The 25,944-nt window shown below is 39.9% G+C and overlaps 1 protein-coding gene across 2 annotated transcripts in view; it reads left to right on the top strand.

Annotated features, from left to right (window-relative positions):
- Positions 1-25,944, top strand: part of CEP78 (centrosomal protein 78) — a 52,834-nt gene that overhangs the window by 17,609 nt on the left and 9,281 nt on the right. Inside the window, exons 6-13 of one of the 2 annotated variants that reach the window (XM_073345092.2) lie at positions 1,353-1,527; positions 3,571-3,684; positions 5,251-5,315; positions 8,076-8,181; positions 10,179-10,196; positions 10,903-11,035; positions 13,912-13,957; positions 18,319-18,468. In XM_073345092.2, coding sequence (XP_073201193.1) covers positions 1,353-1,527; positions 3,571-3,684; positions 5,251-5,315; positions 8,076-8,181; positions 10,179-10,196; positions 10,903-11,035; positions 13,912-13,957; positions 18,319-18,468 — 807 coding nt within the window. The remainder of the gene's footprint in view (positions 1-1,352; positions 1,528-3,570; positions 3,685-5,250; positions 5,316-8,075; positions 8,182-10,178; positions 10,197-10,902; positions 11,036-13,911; positions 13,958-18,318; positions 18,469-25,944) is intronic. The other variant, XM_073345093.2, reaches the window with a different exon arrangement.

Raw genomic sequence — 25,944 nt, 5'->3', positions numbered from 1 at the left:
AGACTGATGTAAGGTACTGCACTTAGGAAGGCAAAATCAAATGCACAAATATAAAACGGGGAAAAACTGGCTAGGCAGTTGTAATGCAGAAAAAAGACTGGGGTTATAGAGGATTACAATTTGGATATTAGTCAACGATATGATTCTGTTGCAAAAAAATGCAAGTGTCATTCAGGGATATTTAAACAGGAATCAGAGTAGCAGCCATGTTAGTCTGTATCCGCAAAAAGAAAAGGAGTACTTTTAGTTTCTAAGGTGCCACAAGTACTCCTTTTCTTTAAACAGGAATGTCATCCACAAGAATGACATTTGGCACTGGTGACACCTCGCCTGAAGAACTGCATCCATTTTTGGGCATTATGCTTTAAGAAGGATGTGGACCAATTGAAGAAAGTCCAGAGGAGATCAAGAAACATAAGAGGTTTAGAAAACATGACCTATGAGAAAAGATTTAAATAATTGGCCATGTTTAGTATTGAGAAGGTAAGACTGAGAGGGTACCAGGTAATGGTCTTCAAATATGTGAAAGGTTGTTATAAAGAGGACGATGATCAGTTGTTCTCCATGTTCAGTGAGGGTTGGAAAAGAAGTAATCAGTCTCATTTTCTGCAAGGGAGATTTAGGTTGGATATTAAGAATAACTTTCTAACTATAAGGAATGTTAAGCTCTGGAACTGGTTACTTTGGAGCTGTGGAATCCCTGTCATTGGTGGTTTTTAAGGACAGGTTAGACAAACATCTCTCAGGGATGGTCTAGGTAGTCAATCTTTCTGCTAGGGAGGGTGAGGTAGATGATCTTTTGAGGTCCCTTCCAGCCCTATATTTCTTGGATTAATGAGCAAATCAAGTTTGCAATTCAAGGCTCACAGTGAACATTTCATGCATAACAAGCTCAATGATTAAAATTATGTAAATATTTTTTCAATAATAGAAGAGAATATGGTAGAACTATAAGGTGTGTTTAAACTAAAATATTGGTCTTTGTGAAAATAATAATAAGAAAAACATTTTAATGAGTGTCTGTTAGTAAAGACACAAGTGTCAAAGAGGCTATCGTATATCTCAGCTTGATAAAAAGCAGGGAGGGAGATGCTGAAGGAATTCTCTGAACCTGGTTTATATTTTACTTCATGAAATTATCAGTAATAAGCATGTGACTTAATAAGCATATCATAGGCATAATGTGTAAGAGCATGATTGTGTGTATTTTTCTTAAATTCAGTAACATAGTTGGGTTTTATTTCATTTTAATAATAGTAATTGTAAATTAATCATTATTTTAATTAATCTTCTTTGCATCAGTGTTGATGGCTTCACCTCACCACTAATGTTAACTTGTTCTGTTTTCAAAGCATCAGGCAATGAAAAGACACGGTGAAGCTTGGGCTGAAAGCCTACGCTACAGGAGACCTGATTTTGACTGCATGACAGGTTTGAGGCGTATCACTCTCAACTGCAATACACTTGTTGGTGATCGAGGTGCTAGAGCCTTTGCAGAATGTCTTGGAGAGGACCTGTGGCTGAAAGGTATGGTAAAATATTGTTCTTTGCTTCTAAGTAGGGTGACCATATTTCCCAAAGGTAAAACGGAAGACCAGGAGGGGTTTGGGTGAGCGTCACTGCTCACCCAAGCCCTGCTGTGCGGGGGGCTGGCATTGCTGCTCTCTTCTTCCCTCCCCCTTTCTCCCCCCCCCCCCACCCCACCCCGCACCCTGAACGTTCCTACATGTCCCATTTTTTGGGGAAAACTGGGCATTTGTCCCATTTGCTTTTGACAACTGATGATCAGGTGGCAAGAGCAAATGGGACAAATTCCCAGTTATACCAAAACAATTGAGACCCCTGGGACAGGGCTTAAAAAGAGGACTTTCCCAACCAAAACGAGATGCACATTGGCACATTAGAAATTGTCTTAACAGTAGCTGATTTGCATCTGTAATAAATGTATAGGTAATATTTTCTAAGTTTCAGTATTTACAAGCTGGGGATAACGCTTACAAAATATAAATCTAGGAGCTAATGTGTGGAGAGGTTTTATAGAAGAAGAAATAATGTTTTCATGGTGATTAGACACTACTTGGTATTTAATTCTAATTTTGCTAACTGTAATTTTGTGAAACTCCTGAACAAATTTTGGTGGCACTCTTATAAGGGTCTTCATCTACTGTACATAAACCCTAAGGTGGCTATAGAATTCCAGATATCTTGGCTTTCTTACAGCTCTGTAATCTGGAGTAATTTATTAGTTGTAGAACTTTATTTTACCTTTTCAGTATGTTTGACTGTGGACCACATCTGGGAAAATACTGTGGCTGTACAACATGAAAGAATATTGCAAGATACGGCAAAGCTACAGCAAGTTTAAAAGTATTGGATAATACAATTATCTGCATAGTGATGTGTCGTGTTCCCCCCCCACCCCCCCCGTGAAATACTGAAGCCAGTATTTAAAACCTAAGTTATTGAATTTATTTATTGTCTCCCAGCAGTTGTTGATTGGTGTTGAGCACCATTACATTTAATATTGCCTTGCATATTAGACCTTGCTTCACTGCTGTTCAAGTTAGCAATTTTCAAAACCAATCATAAAGATAACTGAGTGTATGCGATGATGCGGTAGGGATTTTTAATTTAATGTAAATGTTGTTCAGAAATATTGTCCAACTGCTATCATTTAGTGCAAAAGAGACCATTCTAGTCAAGAGTATTCTGGATTTAAACATAAACCTTTAAATTCTGCTGATATTTCAGTATTTTAAAAACTTTTAAAAGAACAATCCTCTTTCTATTCACAAATATTTATTTTCTTTCATGTTTGTCCAGCAGCCTAAGTGTCCTTTAAGCTGTGCAGCAGCCTTTTAAATGCCATACAGGTGCTCAGGGCAGTGGCCGGGAGAGATGCCTCTCCCTCGGCCACGGATCTGCTGCAGCTGGGGGAGACGCGCCACTTCCCCAGCCTCAACCCAGCCTGGTCCGGACCTGCCGCGGCTGTGGGAGAGGCACCTATCCCATGGCCCCAGCCCTGGAACTGCCACAGTGGGGAGAGGCTCCCCTCCCGCCCAGCCCAAGTGCTGCTGTGCAGGGGAGTCCTCTCTCCCGGTCGCAGCCCCAGGGCAGCCTGCACCCCAAATGCCTCATCCCTGGCACCACCCCAGAGCCCGCCCTGAGCCCCCCACCACATGAATTTTGTTATGTGCACCAATATGGTGGTGATGTGTCATACATCACCTCCATATTGGTGCACATCACCTCCATACTGGTGCACATAACAAAATTCATTCCACACATGGGTGGGAAAAATTAGAGGGAACACTGCCAGCAGCTGTATCTTGAAACTTTGATATCTGATAATGACTTAAATGTTAATCTCCATCCTGCATTTAAAATATTACCTTAGCTCTCCCTTGGGTAGAGTTCAGAATACTATTTATTTATGTATTTATTTTGGTTACTCGCAAGACTCTTAGGTGCATGCATGTGGATGTTTTCATTATGGATAGATTAATTATGTGAATTATTCGTTTTATGTGATGCAACTGAGTAATGTTTAACGTTTTTTAAACATTTCAGCACTGGACATGCAGCAGTGTGGAATTTCCAATGATGGGGCAAAATCATTGTTAGATGCTTTTCAAAGTAATACAACTCTAGTGATATTGGATGTAAGAAAAAATCCATTAATTGGTACGTACTTTTATCTGTCCTTCCATTCTGATTAAAAAACAAAGATATTTCATTTATACCTTTTTAAAAAAATGTAGCACTTTCAGAAAAATTAAACCAAATTTTACTGAATATTTGCCAAGTACATTTTAAATAAAGGGAGATGTTGACTTGTTTTATCTCGCTTTATTTCTGTGATTAGGGCTGTCAATTAATCGCAGTTAACTTATGCGATTAACTCAAAAATGTTAAAACTGTGATTAATCAGAGTTTTAATTGCACTATTAAACAATAGAATAACAATTGGAATTTAATCTTTTGGATTTTTTTCTACATTTTCATATATATTTTATTCTGTGTTGTAATTGAAATCAAAGTGTATATTTTTTATTACAAATATTTGCACTGTAAAAATGATAAACAAAAAAAATATTGCACTACAGTACTTGTATTAGGTGAATTGAAAAATACTATTTCTTTTGCATGGAGTGAAAATTACAGATGCAGGCATAAGTATACTGACGCATGAAGAAAAGGGAGTGTGTCAGTATATTTATGCCTGCATGTAACTGGGCCCCGGCGGCGCCTCCTGCTGGTCGTCTTAAGGAAGTTCCAGCCTCTGGAGCACCCTCTTCAGGCTGGTGTCTCGCCTTGCTGCTGGCTTCTGTGACCCTCCCAGGACCCCGGTGCCCCTTTCACTGGGTGCTGCGCCCTGGCAGTACCCCACAGTTCTGGGTCTCCCCCTCGCAGGGGAACCCCCCACCCACTATCCCTACCTCGCCTCATTCGTAGGCTCCTGCCAGTCACCAGATAGCCCCCACGCCCTGGGTTCAGACTGCAGTATCACTCATCACAGGCAAGGTTGGGTTTGGACCTGCTGCCTCTGTGTAACCTTGGGCTGTCCCCTGCAACCCCAGTTCCTGTTGGACCAAATGCTAGGCCGCAGCCTGGGGCTTTCAAGGCTGGAGCTCCCCAGCGCCTCAGGCCCTTCCCCAGCCCTGCTCCAATCTAGATACTTTGCTTAGGTCCCTGCAGCCAGGTCCCTCACAAGGGCCACTGGATCTGTCTGGGACGTGGCCCCCAGCTGCGGCTGCTCTGCCAATCAGCCCAGCTCTTCCCCTGTCCCAGCCCTTTCCCAAGGCTATCTTTAAACCCTTCTGGGCCCAAGTGGGTGTCCACCCCACTACACTGCATCTGTAATTTTCACTCCATGCATCTGAAGAAGTGGACTTTTTACCCACAAAAGCTTATGCCCAAATAAATCTGTTAGTTTTTAAGGTGCCACCGGACTCCTTGTTGCTTTTGTGGATACAGACTAATATGGCTACCCCTCTGATACGATTTCTTTTGGTTTTCTTTCAGTGCAAATACTTGTAATCAAAAATAAATATGAAGTGAGCACTGTACACTTTGTATTCTGTGTTGTAATTGAAATCAGTATGCTTGAAAATGTAGAAAACATTCAAAAATGTTTAAATAAATGGTATTCTATTATTTAACAACGCAATTAATCGTGATTAATTTTTGAATATTTTTTATAAAATAATCTAATATTGAAATTAATTAAATGAGTTTGTTTCACTCTAGATCACACTTTGATGAAAAAACTTATTGAAAGAGTTCTCATGAATGGAAACGGTGCCAGTTCAGAGGTATGTTTCAGGCATTCTGGAATGACTTCTGTTTATCTATATTTGGATTTAAAACAAACCATGATATTATGACACCACGTGATTCTGTACAGATTAGTATAACTGTTTTTATTTAATATTAAATAAAAACAATGTTCAGGTTGCAGTTAAAATCACCAAAGTTTAGAAAATGCAAAAGTTAAAGCACCAGCAGCAGCATTAACTATGCCACTTTGAACATCCTGTATGTTGTAAAATACACAAAATATAAACTAATAAAACAGGAATTAGTTACTTAACAAAAAAAATAGAAATAGAAAACAGTGCAAATGTACAACATAATCAAGTTAAAAATGCTGTTGGAAGTTCTGTGTCTTCTGTAAGCTCTGATGTTTAGTGGTCTTTAATTGGTCAACCTTAATGTCTCAGTAAAGCTGTTCTTTGTGTTCCTAATTCCCTAGGTTAGGAAAATAACACCTAACCTAAAATATATGATAGTTTTTTTTTAAATCCGTGAATTAAATTCTTCTTTGAGTGATTGCACATGTCCATTGTGCCCCCTGTGTACAGTTATTGAAGATCTTTTTACCTCACTAGTACCCTTTGGAACAGTCCTCCGCTTTGATGGCCACACCATCTTGTACTGTGGTACACCAGGTCAAAGTCATTATGAGACCCCATCCCAGCTTCATGCCTAAGGTGCTCTCAGATTGGTACCTAGCACAATGTATTTCTCTCCCTGTGTTCTTCTCCAGACCCCATTCCCACCTATGGGAATCTTGTCTCCTGACCGCAAGTGTAAATAGGGTGTTCTGCTCTTACTTGGAAAATACCAAACCTTTTATAAAATCCCCAATAAGTTATTTGTAGCATTTGGGGAGATGTGAGGGAACTAGAGGCTCTCACTGGATTAGGAGATGTATGAAACATTATTACATCTCACGTGGGAAACCAGTACACTCTACTATAAAATACATACTCCATGAGAGCCAATGTAGCATAATTGCATTAGGCAAGTTCCCTTAATGAAGATAAGCACAGCAGCATTGTGCTTATCTTGGATTTAACTTATAATGGGATTTAACATTGTGCTCCAGTGCTTAGTTTAGGAGACTTACGCTACAATCCATATTTAACTAAACTCCTAGCTCACTGTCCTGCTGGTGGACCTCACTATATGTTAGTCTCCCACAAGTGGGAAGACTCACAAGACCTTGAAGAAGAAAGGGAGATTACTTATCAGTGACTGTTGTTCTTCAAGAATTACGTCTGTGTATTTGCTCTCTCTGCCTACCTTCTCTTCTGTCTCATAGTTCTATATAACATCAGGTCTCTGCGGTTAGGGAGAAGGAACTGAGACAGTTGGGGATTGCACACCCTTATATGAAGCATCTCCCAAAGGACACAGCTTTTCAAAGCAGTTCCACATCTCAATGCCAGAGAGAGTGTATCCCACAAATGTGAATACAAGTGTGAAAATGCAGACGTGACTCTCGAAGAACAACTGTAAATGGCAATTAGCCCAACTGTCAGACCTGCAAATTCAACCTGGACTCTGAAAGTCCAGCTATGTTCACTCTTGCTTATATTTTGTGGTTAATTTATTAAGCTTCACTTGCAGAATCTTTTTCTGTTGTCTTATGAGCCAGATTAGAATCCAGTTAACTTTCCCATAATTGTTGGCTCTGCTGTAAAAAGTAGTAAAAACTTTTTTGTCCATAAAGTATGTAAATCTGACTCTGAATACAAGGAAGGCAGATCAGCTGAGAAAGATAAAGCTGCTTTTACATTAACATTCTTTTCTGATCATCACCACACTAATAGAGAGAATCATAAAATCCTACCAGAATGCTCTTAATAATTTCATGCGTTGGGGGTGTAGGATTTTCTGATGTGACAAATGCTGTTGTATTGATGCCAAGCTTTTTGGAGCCAGTGTCTTCCATGTGCCATTACAAGGAGGCATATACTTCAAAAAGCAAACAAAACACTGGAATAGATACTTGGAATATAAAGCTAGAAAAATACTGGTCAGACCCAGTCCTTTTTGAGAATCGTCAAAAAAGCATGATGTCACCTTGAAGGAAAACAGTAAATTCAAAGCACCGCATTTCCTTTGATCTCAATACACTTCAATTTTAGTGTGAATTCTTGTGGCAGGTGTGCCCTATTGGCATGCCCTATCACTGCAAGCACTGAAAAAACAAACAAAAAAACAAAAAACAAAAAACTTGATGCTGTTTTAAAAAAAGCTGTATTTTATTTGTACTATAATATCTTACTAGAAAGTCTTTATTACTCTGGAGAAGTTTGGCTTGAGCCAGACATTCCAACGAGTCAGCTCTGTAGGGGAGCATGGAAAGCAAGTACCAGTTTTTTCCTTTTTACAGGGCATGTTCTGTTTTTCTTACTATAAAAGGAGAACTATTGCACAGAGGAAGAAAAGTTGGATGGGGGTGCTTCAGAGGTGTTCTGGGAACATTTGCCTGCAGATAGTATGATGTTTATATCCAATTAAGTTGGACATTATTTTCTTATAAGAAGTGATCACACCCTCTAAAAATCTTGAAGATTTTTAACTCATTCCTGTTTATTGAAAACTCAAATTTGTTAACAAGGCTACATAAGTGAAGTTTATTAAATAAAATATTCAATATAGAAAAGTAATCTTTAGCATATTAGCTATGAAACTCCAAAGCCAGTACCTCCGGAAATATCAGTTACTAAAATGAAGTTAACATTTTGGGGGTTTTGTGTTTTTGTTTTTATTTAATGTTCTAGTACAAGTGGCTGACATCTCCTTCAAAGGATATTCTCAAACCTAAATCAAAAAAAAGAACTATTGTCCTAGGAAGTGGTCGGAAAGGAAAAGCTACTATTCGTATTGGTAATACTGCCTTCCCTTTCTCTTTGAAAGAAATCAAAAGTTATTTCTAAGCTTGTCAGTTCTTGCTTTCTACATGACCCCATCTGTCTAGAAAGAAGGCAGTGAAATTGGTCCCAAGAGGATGGCAAATACAAATTGTAATAACACAGTTTTCATTTACTTCATACAAACACTTCATCTCTGTATGATGATTTTACTATACATGTAGTTGATCTCAATAGTGAGAGGAAAAATAAAGAGAATTTTTTTGTGAAGAATAGCAGGTGGGAGGAAAATTAGTTGTAGTGCTTTTGGTTATGAAATAACCATTGAAACTACATTCTTAAACCAACAATTAGCCCCTAGCCATCCCACAGATTAAAAATACTAGCTGCTGATCTCTTGTTCTGTTCTTATGTTGATCATCACTCTAGTCATTAACTGGGATACCTTTTTATGTTGATGACATTAGACATAGCTAATAGTACTTTCCCTATTAGAACAGAGGTAGGAAAACCTCAGCTGTAGACAGGTTTCAGAGTAGCAGCCGTGTTAGTCTGTATCCGCAAAAAGGAAAGGAAGACCTGTGCCACCTTAGAGACTAACAAATTTATTTGAGCATAAGCTTTTGTGAGCGACAGCTCACTTCATCGGATGCATTCAGTGGAACTGAATGCATCCGATGAAGTGAGCTGTCGCTCACGAAAGTCTCTAAGGTGCCACAAGTCCTTCTTTTCTTTTTTCTCAGCTGTAGAGTTTCCCCTCTTCTAGTTTGGAAAAACTGAATTGAATAGTTTCAGCCCCTCTCGTCAAATTTCACTGCTTCCTTCCTGTTGGGGCATAAAAGAGACCAGACTGCATTTAGGGTTTGTCTAAACACAAAAGTTTGTATTGCTTTAACTTTGCTGGTATACTCAAAGTAGTACAAGCCCCCCAGTGTGAATACAGTTATAACTGTATAAAGGTTTTTTTATCAGTATAATTTATTTCTCTTCCTTTACAGGAAGCACTGTTCTACCAGTATAATTGTGCCCATATGTGGGGTTCTATTGGTATAATTATTTCCATAAAATTTGACACCCTAATCAAAATATTTTTATTGGTACAAAAACTGTGTCTAGACCAGGCCTTATTTTTTTCTTCCCCTTTTTCCTGGTGCTTGGTAGAATTAGTAACATTCTTTGGGAGTTCCTTTTCTGTTTGAGAGGTAGCAATATTTTCAATAGACTGTGTACTTAGGTTCATGCAGAATGAACTTAGAAGCGATCAAAGATACAAAAGCAAAAGATCCAATAATTTGGGAGCAGCATAAGCAGTGATCCCACATGGCCAGACAAGAACACTTTATGGAAAATCAGGTGAAAATTTGAAGATTAGGATTCAACAACTGAATTCCAATCTAAAACGAAGTAGAATAAACACTTCAAAAAACCCAAAAACCCCAACCCTGAAAATGTGTTTTAGAATAGCTAAAATTTGCCCAATGTTCTATGTGTTCCCTAAAATACAAAAGTTCTCCAGATTTTCTCATTGCTGAATGAGAATTCCTACTTCTGCTGATCCCATTTCACATCAATTAACACACAGTCAGTAGAAAAGCAAAATAAGCACATCTGAATGATGTGTGCTGTATCAGCAAGACCCTTTCCTTCCCTCCTAGGATGACTTTGCCATACTTTATGCACTCTTTGAACTGCTATGGCTCTTGGAGGCTTGGCAGCAGATGGTTGTCTATTTTTTCATGTCTCAGGCTTTCCATAGCAGACTCTCCACTGCCAGCATAAGATAGGATGAATCTGGCTCTATGTGTGAATGGCAGTCGTGTCGCTTCTTTACTGCAAGTAAACCTGCTAATTTGAATAAATTAGTCAAAATGTTCTTATTTTGAATATATATCTCTTAAACATGAGCTAATGAATGCAACACATGATAGTCTAAATATTTTTTTAAAAGGTTACTAAAATCCTATTTAATTGCATTTCTTTGGCTGTTTCTCTTGTTTTAATCCTTTGCTTCAGTGATTTGGAGACACAGAGGTAAGCATAATAAGTCAAGCTGTGCAGAATCGGTAGATTTCAAAGGGCTTGAAATTGAGGCGGTTGTGAGGATGGGGAGACAAATTCCTGCTGCTGCTAAGTGTTTTTTTTTGTTTTTTTTTTAACCCGTCCTTAATCCTAGTTACTTGCTAAACTGTGACCAGGAATTTGAAATCCCATCAACATCAATCATGTCTTTTTACACTCCCACCAGATTAGCAGGATTATGGAATGTCCTCCAGAGAAATATAACTCAAAGTAAAATAATGTATTTCCATTTTCAGACATTTCACTGAGGTAAATGATATAAACTTCATGAGCACTTCGAGTGTTGCTGGTTCTAACTGATGCAAGACCAAAGGTGGGGTGGGCACTTAGCTATACAGTCAGGAATGTGGTGCAGTCCATACTGTAAGCTAAATCAGCCTCTGGGCTAATGGATATAAGGATATATTCTCACTCTCTTGGTACTGAAGAATACCTGAACTATTTTCACTCAAGCATTCAAAAACGAAAAATTCATTCTTAGTCAGAAACTCGCCCTGAAAAATTTCAGCTGGAAAGGTGTATGTTTGAGAAAGTTATGAGCAGCTGAAAGAGGATCCTTAAAATGGAAATGTCAAAGCAACCTTAACTCTAGCTATCTCTCCATGTTGTAACTGTAATAAACTCTCTCTTCTCTCCGTATTCCTGCTTTACGATACAGGATTAGCATCTAAAAAGTCCACACACCCTGGAAAGAGTCCATCTGATAAAGATAGCTATTCACCAAAACCATTACCACCAGGTGCATATGGTTTCCTACCTTGGCGTACTGCAGCGCGTGCAAAGAGGTGCAGGTGAAGTATTGAAAGCATGAGGAAGAAAATACAACATGCAGATTCTATCTTGGATTATGGTAGAATAAGTGGATGTGGTTTACAAAGGTCATACTGTAAGCACGGGTGGGAAACTTTTCTTTTTTTAAATATGGAGTTATAGTATCTCCTAGAACTGGAAGGGACCTCGAAAGATCATTGAGTCCAGTCCCCTGCCTTCACAGCAGGACCAAGTACCATCCCTTATTTTTGCCCCAGATCCCTAAATGGCCCCCTCAAGGATTGAGCTCACAACCCTGGGTTTAGCAGGCCAATGCTCAAACCACTGAGCTATCCCTCCCCTCTAATTCAGCTGATCAATTCCTTTTGTTGAGTCATATCACCTAGCATTAGTGACAACACTTTTTAATGCTTGTTACTCCTTTTAGCTCTGCTGTGCTAACACAACTGGGAGAGGCTAAGCAGGGTACTTATTCCTTCTTGTACATCATCAAGATAATTGTTTACTAAGTTCCAATCAGTTTATGCAACCATACAAATAAACATATAATTTATCTTTTTGTCATGTTTCTCCATCAGTCTGCTTTTGCCACACAGATTCACAAAACAACAGCCACTTTCTTTACTACTTTCCTACCTGGCTTATTTACCTGTCTGTCTTTTTATTTGCTGTGTTTTTCACCTAATGTGGAGTTAATTGAATTTCCCACATCTGCTCACTTTCTGTAACCTTTAAAAAGAAAGAGTGGGAAATCTTCCACAATTGAGACAGCAGTAAAGGCGCAAGAAATTGACCACTGGATCTGGGTGATGGAGGATCTTTGTTGAACCTCATCATCCAGGCAGGGTAAGGTATGCAGAAGTTTGTAATCCACTCTACATTAGCGGAATTGAGCAGCTCCTCAGAATGGGAGACTGTGTTGTTTGTGGTTAGAGGAATGATAGAGTTGGGGACACAAGCAGTGAAATGGGCCAAAGCTCTTCTCAGGTTAGAAGAGGCTAGCAGGAGGAGGTAATGGCCATGCATAGCTCCTAAGCCTTACAGGAGTTACCTGACCCTCCTCCTCCCCCACCCCACCTTGGGTGACAAAACTGACTCCAAACAATAGCAGAATAAATGTTAACTTCCACTACCCTAGCATATTCATTTTGGTGTGTTAACTTAATCATAACTTGAAAATTTAGTTGGATGCTCATGAATGATGCTGCATAATTTAATGTGGCTTGGCTACATCAATCAGCATGAGGGATGCCTTGCTGCCTAGTTTTTAGGCCTATTGTGCAACATACTACAAACAGCTTTGGTTACACCTGAGCTAACCTAGTGAAGACAGTTGGTCTGCACAAGTGTTTCAGAGGGCACAGACCAGGCCACAGTGATCTCTGCATTCATGACTTCTTTTGCAGCTAAGTGTCTAAGAGTGAAGCCACAAACATTGAAAAACTCCAGCTGGTACAAACATAATAGCAGTGGTTGCTGTAAACACATAAGTTTTGGACTCTGCTTTCTGCATTAGCTCCCCATTGAATATAGAATACAGTTCAGGGTTTCTCTCATGATACTAAAATCCCTCAATGGGATTGGCCCTACCTACCTGTGATACCACCTCATTTCTGACCATGACCTCCCAAGGTATCTGTATTCCTCTAGCACAATGAAATTGTCAGTTGACATGGCTCCCATCACCATAATCTTTGAGTGCTTCCCAAATATTTAAAGAGACATTAATATTGTTGTTTCTTTTTCTTCTGAGTTTGTTGGTGAAATTATTTCACTGGTTTATAGTTGTTTGGTGGAGGCCTGTGAATGCAGGGGACAGAACTTTCACAGAAGCTGGATCTAGTTTGAGGCACTCCCTCCTGTGAGGAATAAGACAGACCATAGACCTTACCACTTTCAGAATTAAATACAAAACTTATTTCTTTGACTTACTTTCCCTCAAGTTTTTTTGCACATCCACAAACATAGTCCCCCTTCAAAATATTATAATCAGGATATTTCTGCTAGAGATTGGGAAGGAAAAAAGAGTAATTGTTGCTATTTCTGGGTTGGTTGGTTGTTTGGTTTTTATTAAGGTGCTCAGATACCAGGGCACTAGGAGGGCTTTATAAGGACTTAAAAATACTGAGAGCATAATTTTGAAGGCACTAGGAATGCAGAGGTGTAACCGAAGGAAAAATCTGGTTTGCTACAGCCTTTCTTGCTGGTGGTGATGCACAAGAAGGAAAGGCTGCAGCTTACCATTATGAGCCTAGGTGCAGGTCTAACTTTTAGTTTACAAGTGAAAATAGCTCTTTTAAGCAATAATTTTGATCTTGCAAGCATTGAGACATTGGAATCCACAATGCCATTTTTACGTAGTTCCTGCATGAGCAGGTTTGGCCAAGGAAACGTACAATGAAACTGTACATGTAGTTACAAATAATTTATAAAATTAGAGGCCAAGATATGTAGAACTGGAAACCTAAAGTTATGTTCCTGAATACATATTTAATCATTTAAATGAGACCTGATTTTCAAAACTGTCAAGCACCCAACATATCTTATAAACTCCAAAGGCAGCTGCAATGGTGCCACATTAGGCTGCTTATTTAGGTTTCTAAATATGGACTTAGGAGCTTAACTTTAGCCACCTACTTTTGAAAGCGTGGCCTAAATCTTGATTAGAAAGTAGAGCTACTTTGTTGTACAGAACGATATTTTAATGAGTTTGTTCAAAGAATCCTGTAAAGTATTTTTATACCGTGTTTTAACTATTATTTCTTTTGAATATCTTAGCAATGTGTATTTGTAGGATCAAGACCTTTAATCAAAATTATACCTTGAAATTGCAGTGTTGACAAAATTACAATATTTTTCTCAAAAAACCCACCCTGATTTAAACATATCGTTGTAGGGGATTCCCAGTGGATGGTACCCAGGAGTTACCACTGAAGTTTCAGGTATGATTATCAGCTACATATCACTAGGTAGGCGCATGTTGCAGTACTGTAGATAATATGCTGAACAAATAAAAAAAAATCCTTTGTACCCAGAGAGCTTCCAGTATAAAACCACTTGTTTTTGCTGACAAAACAGAAGTGGAGTGTGTTTTTTATGGCTTAAATGGTTCCTGGAAGCATGGAAACTGTGTGTGTGAAAACACTTCATGGTCACACTTTGGGGAACATTTGGGAAGAATTTTTTTTTTTTAAGCAATACTTGAGGTTTTATTTTCTTCCTTTGTGTCAGGTTTTTTTTTTTTAAATTGCCAAATAAGTGGTTTTAATACTATTTTCTGAGTTTCTTTTTTAAATTAAGCAAATCTATACTTGTAAGACTCCAACATAACTAAGAAGAAGATAATTAAGATGGCATGGCTTTGCATTTTTTATTATTAAGGATGTTTGTGGTTCGAAAACTCCATACTACAGCATATCTTATCCCCCCTCAAGCCTTTGTGAAGACTAATTCCATACTGACTTAAACTGAAATAAATGTCCACATGAGAGGATTACATTGATTTCACTAAATCAGTACAGTGTTCTCATGTAGACAGGCCTCAGTTGTTTTTTGTTTTTTTAAAATTTAGCTTAAATCAAAATATTTTGAGTTTGGTTAATTGTTTTATAGAAGATATTGAGGGAAGAATACTAATGAAATCACTAGCACCAATCACCTGCTTTGAGGTTTCAGAGTAACAGCTGTGTTAGTCTGTATTCGCAAAAAGAAAAGGAGTACTTGTGGCACCTTAGAGACTAACCAATTTATTTGAGCATAAGCTTTCTTGAGCTACAGCTCACTTCATCGGATGCATACTGTGGAAAGTGTACACACAAAGCATGAAAAAATACCTCCTCCCACCCCACTCTCCTGCTGGTAATAGCTTATCTAAAGTGATCACTCTCCTTACAATGTGTATGATAATCAAGGTGGGCCATTTCCAGCACAAATCCAGGGTTTAACAAGAACGTCTGAGATGGGGGGGGGGGCAGGTAGGAAAAAACAAGGGGAAATAGGTTACCTTGCATAATGACTTAGCCATTCCCAGTCTCTATTCAAGCCTAAGTTAATTGTATCCAATTTGCAAATGAATTCCAATTCAACAGTTTCTCGCTGGAGTCTGGATTTGAAGTTTTTTTGTTGTAATATCGCAACTTTCATGTCTGTAATCGCGTGACCAGAGAGATTGAAGTGTTCTCTGGCTGGTTTATGAATGTTATAATTCTTGACATCTGATTTGTGTCCATTTATTCTTTTACGTAGAGACTGGCCAGTTTGACCAATGTACATGGCAGAGGGGCATTGCTGGCACATGATGGCACATATCACATTGGTGGATGTGCAGGTGAACGAGCCTCTGATAGTGTGGCTGATGTTATTAGGCCCTGTGATGGTGTCCCCTGAATAGATATGTGGGCACAGTTGGCAACGGGCTTTGTTGCAAGGATAGGTTCCTGAGTTAGTGGTTCTGTTGTGTGGTATGTGGTTGCTGGTGAGTATTTGCTTCAGGTTGGGGGGCTGTCTGTAGGCAAGGACTGGCCTGTCTCCCAAGATTTGTGAGAGTGTTGAGTCATCCTTCAGGATAGGTTGTAGATCCTTAATAATACGTTGGAGGGGTTTTAGTTGGGGGCTGAAGGTGACGGCTAGTGGCGTTCTGTTATTTTCTTTGTTAGGCCTGTCCTGTAGTAGGTGACTTCTGGGAACTCTTCTGGCTCTATCAATCTGTTTCTTCACTTTCGCAGGTGGGTATTGTAGTTGTAAGAATGCTTGATAGAGATCTTGTAGGTGTTTGTCTCTGTCTGAGGGGTTGGAGCAAATGCGGTTGTATCGCAGAGCTTGGCTATAGATGATGGATCGTGTGGTGTGGTCAGAGTGAAAGCTGGAGGCATGTAGGTAGGAATAGCGGTCAGTAGGTTTCCGGTATAGGGTGGTGTTTATGTGACCATTGCTTATTAGCACCGTAGTGTCCAGGAAGTGGATCTCTTGTGTGGAATGGACCAGGCTGAGGTTGATGGTGGGATGGAAATTGTTGAAATCATGGTGGAATTCCTCAAGGGCTTCTTTTCCATGGGTCCAGATGATGAAGATGTCATCAATATAGGGCAAGGAGAGTAGGGGCGTTAGGGGACGAGAGCTGAGGAAGCGTTGTTCTAAGTCAGACATAAAAATGTTGGCATACTGTGGGGCCATGCGGGTACCCATAGCAGTGCCGCTGATCTGAAGGTGTACATTGTCCCCAAATGTAAAATAGTTATGGGTAAGGACAAAGTCACAAAGTTCAGCCACCAGGTTAGCCGTGACATTGTCGGGGATAGTGTTCTTGACGGCTTGTAGTTCACCTTTGTGTGGAATGTTGGTGTAGAGGGCATCTACATCCATAGTGGCCAGGATGGTGTTATCAGGAAGATCACCGATGGATTGTAGTTTCCTCAGGAAGCTTGCAACAAAGCCCGTTGCCAACTGTGCCCACATATCTATTCAGGGGACACCATCACAGGGCCTAATAACATCAGCCACACTATCAGAGGCTCGTTCACCTGCACATCCACCAATGTGATATGTGCCAGCAATGCCCCTCTGCCATGTACATTGGTCAAACTGGCCAGTCTCTACGTAAAAGAATAAATGGACACAAATCAGATGTCAAGAATTTTAACATTCATAAACCAGTCGGAGAACACTTCAATCTCTCTGGTCACGCGATTACAGACATGAAAGATGCGATATTACAACAAAAAAAACTTCAAATCCAGACTCCAGCGAGAAACTGTTGAATTGGAATTCATTTGCAAATTGGATACAATTAACTTAGGCTTGAATAGAGACTGGGAATGGCTAAGTCATTATGCAAGGTAACCTACTTCCCCTTGTTTTTTCCTACCGGCGTTCCCCCCCCCCCCCCCCCGATCTCAGACGTTCTTGTTAAACCCTGGATTTGTGCTGGAAATGGCCCACCTTGATTATCATACACATTGTAAGGAGAGTGATCACTTTAGATAAGCTATTACCAGCAGGAGAGTGGGGTGGGAGGAGGTATTTTTTTCATGCTTTGTGTGTATATAAAAAGTTCTACGCTTTCCACAGTATGTATCCGATGAAGTGAGCTGTAGCTCACAAAAGCTTATGCTCAAATAAATTGGTTAGTCTCTAAGGTGCCACAAGTCCTCCTTTTCTTTTTGCTTTGAGGTTGACGTCATTACATCTGTTACTGAAAGCATGATTATCTTATTGATGGTAATTTTAAAAAAATTGTCTGTAGGGGGCAAAGAGCCCTGACAGTTACAGCAAAATTTGCCATTCTCATATTTAGGTGTGATTTTTAATGGAATAACGTCACTTTTTCAATGGAATAACGTCTCAACTGGAATCTGAGCTGATCAGGAATTAAACTAGCTTCCAGCATAACTTTAGTATTTCAGGGAGCTGCTCTAAGTTATGACCTTGCCTGGGTACCTCTGAGCATCTTTGCAACCCAGAGCTGTGCAGAATTACTGAAGCACTGTGCGCTATAACTGCCTCTCCTGCCTGCAGGCAGTCAGGTTCCCATCTGTCATAACAGAACTTAGGAGATCTCTGGGTAAGACAGTGGTTAGGATTTATCTTATGTATTACCTGTGTAGGGGGAATTCTCCCTTCGTCTGCTAAGGGGCTTTTATGGCCCCTATGCACTGTTACAGCAGAATTCAGGGACTGAGGGGAGAATCCTTCCCCATGTTTTTATTTGTACTATTAAGTGTCTTACACACTACTGACACTGCAGTGTTTCAAAATAACAACTGTCAAACTGTTGTTTTTGATTTTCCTGAGGCAGTGAGGCTAAATGTGTTGTCACTCAGAACCACTGCACTGTATGTTCTGTGGAGATCATGCTTACATACAAACATGAAGAACCCTGTCATAATTGTAACAAAAATTTACCATCCAGGCACAACATTTACCTCTGTGCCCATTGTTATGATAATGAAACAATTAATATTTTAATAGTTTCTGGTGCTTAAAAAATACCCTTCCTGGTTGAATAAAATGTTTCAAGTTGAGTGTAAAGAGAGGCTACAAATAAAGTAAAAGCATCTGACAGGTGATACTCTGCCCCATTTTGGCATAGAAATTTCTTTTCAAAGGATTTATCATTCTCCTTCCACATGCACACTTATTTCTAGATTGTGTGGAACTATTTAAAATGAACATGTTGCAACTAATTCAGAAGAAAGAACTTGGTGGATGACAGCTTCTAATCGGAAGTGTTCACTAATATTGTATGACTTATTTCCTTGTTAAGCATTGTTTAATAATGCTCGTATGTTCACTTATTTCATATAAGCAGACAGGCATTCCTGTGAAAGTGACAGTGGAAAGTGCTTCTACATCTGAAACTGAAGAAACAGAAGGGGCTTTAGAGGACATTATGCATGATTCTGATTTGACAAAATCCCCAGTTAAAACTAATGTAAGACGATATCAACAATTAAGGGTAAGAAGAAATAATTTAGTTCTTCAGAGTTTTCAAAAGATGAGTGCATAGAGCTTCTATTTTTCCAGAAAAATGGGGTTTTAGAATTAGGTTTAAATGGGTAAATAATCACTGAAAGGGAACTCTGAATATTTGCGTTCTTCTGTTATAACATATGGCGTATATGCCTCCATTCAACAGGGTATTTTAAGCACAGTTCCTGTCCTCAGTGGTTAAGGAGAACAGTTTGTCACCCTTCTCTTTACAACAACCTTTTACATGCTTGAAGACTGTTATTCTGTCCTGCGTCAGTCTTCTCTTTTCCAGACTAAACAAACCCAGTTTTTTCAGGGTTTCCTAAGGGGTCATGTCTTCTAGACCTCTAATAATTTTTGTTGCTCTCCTCTGGACTTCCTTCAGTTTGTCCATTTCTTTCTGGAAGTGTGGTGCCCAGTACTGGACACAGTACCTTATCAGTGCTGAGTAGAGTGGAAGAACTACTTTTCGTGTCTTGCTGACTTTTTTCATGCTAAATATGCTAGAATGATGTTTTGATTTTATTTTTTTGCGACAGTATTACGCATATTTAGTTTGTGAGCCACTGTAAGCTCCAAATTGTTTTCTGCAGTACTCCTTCCTAAGCAATCATTTCCCATTTTGTGTTTTTGCAATTAATTAATTATTCCTTCTGAAGTGGAATGCTTTGCATTTGTCCATATCAAATTGCATCCTATCTAATTCAGGTTTCAGAGTAACAGCCGTGTTAGTCTGTATTCGCAAAAAGAAAAGGAGTACTTGTGGCACCTTAGAGACTAACCAATTTATTTGAGCATGAGCTTTCGTGAGCTACAGCATCCGATGAAGTGAGCTGTAGCTCACGAAAGCTCATGCTCAAATAAATTGGTTAGTCTTTAAGGTGCCACAAGTACTCCTTTTCTTTTATCTAATTCAGACCATATTTCTAGTTTGTCAAGATCATTTTAAATTTTAATCTTGTCCTCCAAAGTGCCTGCAATCCCTCCCAGCTTGGTATCGTCTGTAAACTTTATAAGTGTACTTTCTATGCCATTATCCAAATAATTTATGAAGACATTGAAGAGAACGGGATGCAGGACAGATCCCTGCAGGACCCCACCTGACATACCTTTCCAGATTGACTGACTGTGAATCATTGATTACTCTCGGAGTACATTTTTCCAACCAGTTGCACATCTGCCTTATCATAGGTTTGTCTAGGCCAGAGGTGGGCAAACTGTGGCCCGCAGGCCACATCCGGCCTGCGGGAGCCTCCTGCCTGGCCCGATCGACTATCCCCTGGCCCTGCTGTTCCCTCTCCCCCGCAGCCTCAGGTCACTGCGCTGCTAGCGCAATGCTCTGGGTGGCGAGCTCCTCTCGGGCAGCCCAGCTGCAGAGCCGCAGCCTGACCGGGCGCTCTGTCTTGCGTGGTGGCGTGGCTGGCTCCAGCTGCGCGGCTGCCTGTCCTGGCGCTCTGGCGGCGTGGCTGTAGCACCGCCAGTCACCAGTGTTCCAGGCAGCGCGGTAAGGGGGCAGGGAGTAGGGGGGTTGGATAGAGGGCAGGAGAGTTCAGGGTGGTGGTCGGGTCTGGGGTGTGGATAGGGGGCAGGATGGTCAGAGGGCAGGGAACAGGGTGGTTGGATGGGGCAGGGGTCCTGGGGGGGGAAGCAGTCAGGAATGAGAAGAGCAGTTGGATGGGGCAACGGGGGGCAATCAGGGGCGGGAGTTCCGGGGGCTGTCAGGGGACAGGGAGTTGTGGGGGGTGGGGTGGGGCAGGGGTCCTGGAGGGGGGCCGTCAGGGGACAGGGAAGAGTTGGGGTTGGATGGGGAAGGAGTCTCAGGGGACGAGAAGCGGGGGGGGGGGGAGGGGGGTCAGATGGGGGTCGGGCCATGCCTAGCTGTTTGGGGAGACACAGCCTTCCCTAACTGGCCCTTCATACAATTTCAGAAACCTGATGCGGCCCTCAGGCCAAAAAGTTTGCCCGCCCCTGATCTAGGCTGTATTTCCCTAGTTTGTTTATGAGAAAGTCATGTGAGACGGTATCAAAAGCCTTACTAAAGTCTAGATGTATTACATCTATTGCTTTTGCCCACCCTGTCAAAGAAGGATATTAGATTGGGTTGATGTGATTTGTTCATGACAAATCCATGTTGTCTGTTACTTATCACTTTATTACCTTCTAGATGCTTACAAATTCATTGTTTGATTTTTTTGCTCTGTTATCTTTGGGATACCGAAGTTAAGCTGACTGGTCTATAACTCCCTGGGTTTTCCTTAGTGCCCCCTTTCTATAGATAGATACTATATCGCATTTTTTGAGTCTTCTGGGATCTCTCCTGTCCTTCACGAGTTCTCACAGATAATCACTCATGGATTAGCGATCTCTTCAGCCAGTTCTTAAGTATTCTAGGATGTATTTTGTCAGATCCTACTGACTTGAAGACACTTTAAGTAATTCTTAATTTGTTTTTTTCCCTAATTTAGCTTCAGATCCTACCCCATTTACACTGGTACTCACTGTTAGTTGTCTGATCACTGCTAACCTTTTTGGTGAAAATGAAACAAAAATGGCATTTAACACTTCAGCCATTGCTGTGTTTTCTGGTACTGTCTTTCCCTTCTCATTTGAGGAATGAGCCTGCCTTGTCCTCTGTCTTCCTCTTGCTTCTAATGTATCTGTAAAATGTTTCCTGATGTACGAATCTATAAGAGCAATAATGAGGTGGTTATTTCTGTTTCCTTAAAAATTCATAGAGGGAGTAAATGTATTTTTAACATAGTTTTTTTTTTAAATAAAATACTTTAATGTACCTTGTACAAAAATGTTTTTAAAAGTAAATTGAAATTAGAGTTACTTTAAAGCTCCATTTGCAGTCGAGCTTTACAGTAACATCTTTTTCATTTCCTCGTTGTTCTTCCCGATTCCTTTGCTTGCTATCTATAGCAAAATGAAGAGTGACAGCAAGACTCCCTGACAGCTGCTACAAACATCTTCATACAGAGTGTGTTATAATGATGTGTGGAAGAAAAGGAAAATAAGGGGTTTGTTTTAATGGTTCAGTAATACTGATATGGTAATATAGTCGTATTACTATAAAACACTCCCCCTCAGGTAGAATAACTAGACACTGAAATGCTAGCTGTTGAGAATCTAGTTTGCAAAAGATACCTTGCCACCAAGTTAACATAATTTTAAACCCCACACTTGCAGTCGTTTTAGCTTCAGATCACTCCATTTGAGCTATCGCTCATTGTATCTGATTGTACTGATTAGGTTCTTAAAGATTTATCCAAGGACATAGATTGTTTTTTATGTAATCAAAATAAATAAAATATTAACTTATTTAGCTTAGTGGCAGATCTATGCTCTTTCTGAACATAGAGAACTATTGGGACATGGAGGAGACAGCAGAATGACTGACTGTACTTCAATATAGGTTCTCTTGCAAAGGGAGAACCTACTACATGTCTTACTTGAAAAATCCTAGCCTGGGAAGGGGATGGAGGATATGGGGAGTAGGTATTTTTTTATATTTAGAACTAAGCTTTTCTTGGAGAGTGAACAAATTCAGTGCATTTTGAAACATATCTGAAAAATGCCTTCACAGTGTCCTGCCCTTCCTATTAACTGCGGGCCAGATTCTGATACCTGTCACATTGAGTAAGTAGTTCCTGGTGCAGTGGGTAGTTGGTTTATTTCAATGCGACTATTCAAGAGTCAGAGTACTATTGAATGTGAAAAGGATGACATAATGTGGTGTTTAAATTCATTGCTTCCTTTTGTCCTATGCTTCTTGCCATAATGGCAACTTACAGTCTCTTTAATTCTTATAGTCAATATAATAATAGTGTAGTTCATTTTTAAAACAAGATAAAGCGATTCTGAAATTTTAAATGAAAACGCCAATGTTTTTCAAAACTAAATAAAAATAGGAACTGATATACTCCTTCCCTCCACTAGAGGGAATCAGAAGTGCTTGAACTGGCTCTTATGCAGAGTGGAAAGCTCTAAGGATTATACAGTTGTAAGTAGTGATTTAAATGGTGGACTTCACCCTCCACGTAGTGCAATCTCTAACTTTACAGAAGCACTGCAGGTGTTTATATAATATGTGAAAAGGGTTAGCCTGTTTTTTTTCTTTTAGTTTTTAAAGGCTAATCTGTCCGGTAATTTATCTAGTATTAGCGATCTAATGTGAAACCATAACTGCAAAGGAGTTAAGGACCGATTTTGTTTCCTCCTTAAACCTATCCCTGTAGTATCCATGGAATTCTGTAAGGCTCTTGTGACAGTCTTCTCTCTGTGCTTCACTTTACGCAAGTCAGAAACTGTCTGGAGATATAACTCCCCTTGACAAATTTCAGTAAACGATTTTCTGCATAAGGATTGCAGAAGAGGGTAAACTAACTAAAGGACACATTTCAAAAGTGAGTACCAAGGCTGCATAACAAACCTGGCACATGCACCTGTTTTAACATGACAAATGGGTGCAATTACGTCAACTACACTAGACATTTTGGCTTTAATAATACTTAGGAGGAGATTCACCAGAAACTATTTTTTCCTCTCTACAGTGCAGACATTTATTTGCAAGTTCCTAATTAAGGGTCTGATCCTGCAAACACTTACTCTCAGTGGTAGTGCCTACCACCTTCAGTAAATCCTACTGAAGTTGATTTTTTGGAACTGTTAATAGTAGTAAGCAGTGTGCCAGTAGTATTTGCATTATTGGGCAAATGTATAAGACCTAATTTACTTTTGATGGGCAAGTATGTAATAATGATAATTAAGAAGTCTGTTACATGTGGTATATTAAACTGGCAGAGCCTAGTTAAAGAATTACATAATGTAATAGAGGGGTGGCCAACCTGATTCTGAGAAGGAGCCAGAATTTACCAATGAACATTGCCAAAGAGCACAGTAATATGTCAGCAACCCCACATCCGTTACCCCACTCCAGCTCCCAGTGCCTCCGTCCTACTTGCAGCCCCACCAATCAGCGCCTCCCCCTCCCTCCCCACGCCTCCCACCTGCCGCAATCGGCTGTTTCGCAGTGTACAGGGGCTCTGGTGGGGAGGGGAGAGGAGCGAGGGCATGGCAGGCTTGGGGGAAGGGGTGGAGTGGTGGCAGGACCTGGGGCAGAGCAGAGGGTTGAGCAGTGACCACCCCACAGCACATTGGAAAGTTAGCATCTGTAGCTCCAGCCTCAGAGTCAGCGCCTATGCAAATGAAATTGTTAGACCTAAAGAATTACTGTAGGGCTGTTTGCAGTACTATTTGAAAGTTTATCCTTTTATTTTATTTTATTTTTATTTATTTTTACAAGCCTCTATTTTCAAGGGTTTAACTGTGCTATAAACTTTTGCCCTGGGAAGAAATGTAGTGACTTAGCCAAAACAGCAAACATTAAAATAAATAAACTTTTGCCACCTTTTGAATGCTGAACCAAGTTTGTTCCCAGTGCAAAAGTATATTGCTATTTTAAATCCCTAAAAACAAGAGAATTGCTTGGTAACGTTAGAGAAAAACTTAAATGATGTTGCAAAGAGCGCTTTGAGAATTGGTCAGATCCATAAAATCTATGGCTGACTCCAAAGTTGTTCTTCAAACATAGCCGGCCTGGATTCCAGGATGAGGTGATGTATGCACCTCAGCATGCAAATATGGAACTTTCTGAATACTAGTGTCTCTGTTGCACACAATCTGCATATCTTGTTGTTGTCCTCACTTACCCATCAGACAATGCAGAAGGAGATGCAGCCCCAACTGTTATGCAATTTCTTCTGATGTAGGCAAGAAGCAGGAATGCAGTAACATCTGCTGTCTGTTCCCTCAGAAAAATCTTTGAGGGTTTTTTTATGCTCTTAGGGTATTTTTAATGTAGAGTTACACACTGGCAAAAAGAAATCAGTTTTGGCATTATTGGAATGTTTTCCTGAGCATCTCTGAATTCTCCCCCCGCCCCACAAATCCCCCTTTTTCTTGATTTGTGATAGTGAAGACCAAGTCCCCTTTGTGATGGCACAAACTCTGCCATAGATAAGTACCTTTAGCACTTGTGAAGGAAGAAGTCTGTATCCAGCTAGATATGTCTCTAAGATAAGTTTCTGTGAGGCTTTCTACATATCAATAGCTGTCCTTGCATAAACTCGCCTCTGGCTCTGAATACCTGGAGGAAGATGAGGCTGTAGAAGGCCCATTCTCATATTTTTAGTCTGTGAATGATCCTGTCACTTGAACCACCAGCCTCCCTAACCCAGGATTGCAAGACTTTCCAGAAACTCTTGAGAAGCCTAGCTGAAGTCCTGGACTTGGAGTTGTTTGTAACTTGTTATGGGGTAATTCCGTCAGCACCTTTTTTTAACTAAGTGTGTTCTAGAACTTGCAATAGACCTCTTGCTTACCCCTAGATCCATTCCTCCCACCTCCTAAAAGAGCTGACCTTTTTTTTAAGGTTCCACAGGAGTATCGTTTTTAATATTCCTTCTGTCTTGGACACTGATGGGAATTTGATTGCATCCATGTGCACTAACTTCCCTTCTTACCCACTATTTTTTTTACCCACTATTTTGGCGTCTTACAATAGATGATTGATATTAGAGGAAGGAACTGAATGCCAGTTGGGTATCTGTTCACTAATGTGAACTTGAATGGTGGTAAATGTAGCACCAAAAGACATTACTATCCAAAAAGTTCAGAGGCTGTGCACAATACCTACATTTTGGATCCATGCATGTAATCATGTGGGAGAATCACAGTTATAAGGACAAGTAACTGTTGGTTTTTTTTTTTTTTTTCTTTGGTGCCACAAGACCACATTAGTTATAGTACCTTAAATGGGATAATGGATGGAAGAATATCTGTTTCTAAGTGCTTCTAATAGCAGTGTTGGCCAGTCCTGACAGAATAAGCTCCATGTGTGACCTGTCACTTCAGGAGAGGCAGCCAATAGCTTCTCCAGCCCTCGTCGTATACATCTTTGCTGTAACTCTGCTCTACTTTCCTTTTAGCCTGTGCAGATTTCCATCTTCACTGATCAGTATTCAAGAATCTCTCCTACACTGGTGGTCTTGGAGCATGGTTTTAAACAGGAGTATAATCCAAAATGTCATATTCCAGTTTAGTCTTGCTTTCTTTTATCTGAATTCTTTAATTTTGATTGAGATCTTTATTTTCTTGCCTTATAATAATATTAATAATAAATATGGTTTATTAACCCTAACAGAGGGCTTGGGGTCCTGAAAAATAAAAGTATTAAAATAAAGAACCTCTTTAATCCAATCAAGTAACCAGTTGAGGGGAGATCTAGTATTGGAGGGTAACACCTATAACTTTGAAATCTTCATATTCCTGTAAACATTCATAATCCTGGATGATAAATACCTACCAAAAGCATAAATGTAGCTATCAAGTAAAAATGCATTTTACTTTTTCTAACCCCACTCTGAGATTTGACCAGCTAGACTTATTTATTTTTAAA

This window comes from Lepidochelys kempii, chromosome 5 (genome assembly GCF_965140285.1).
Source record: "Lepidochelys kempii isolate rLepKem1 chromosome 5, rLepKem1.hap1, whole genome shotgun sequence".
NCBI classification, from domain to species: Eukaryota; Metazoa; Chordata; order Testudines; family Cheloniidae; genus Lepidochelys; species Lepidochelys kempii.
The sequence above is the reverse complement of the archived record's forward strand: the minus strand, read 5'-3'. Positions and strand labels throughout refer to the sequence as shown.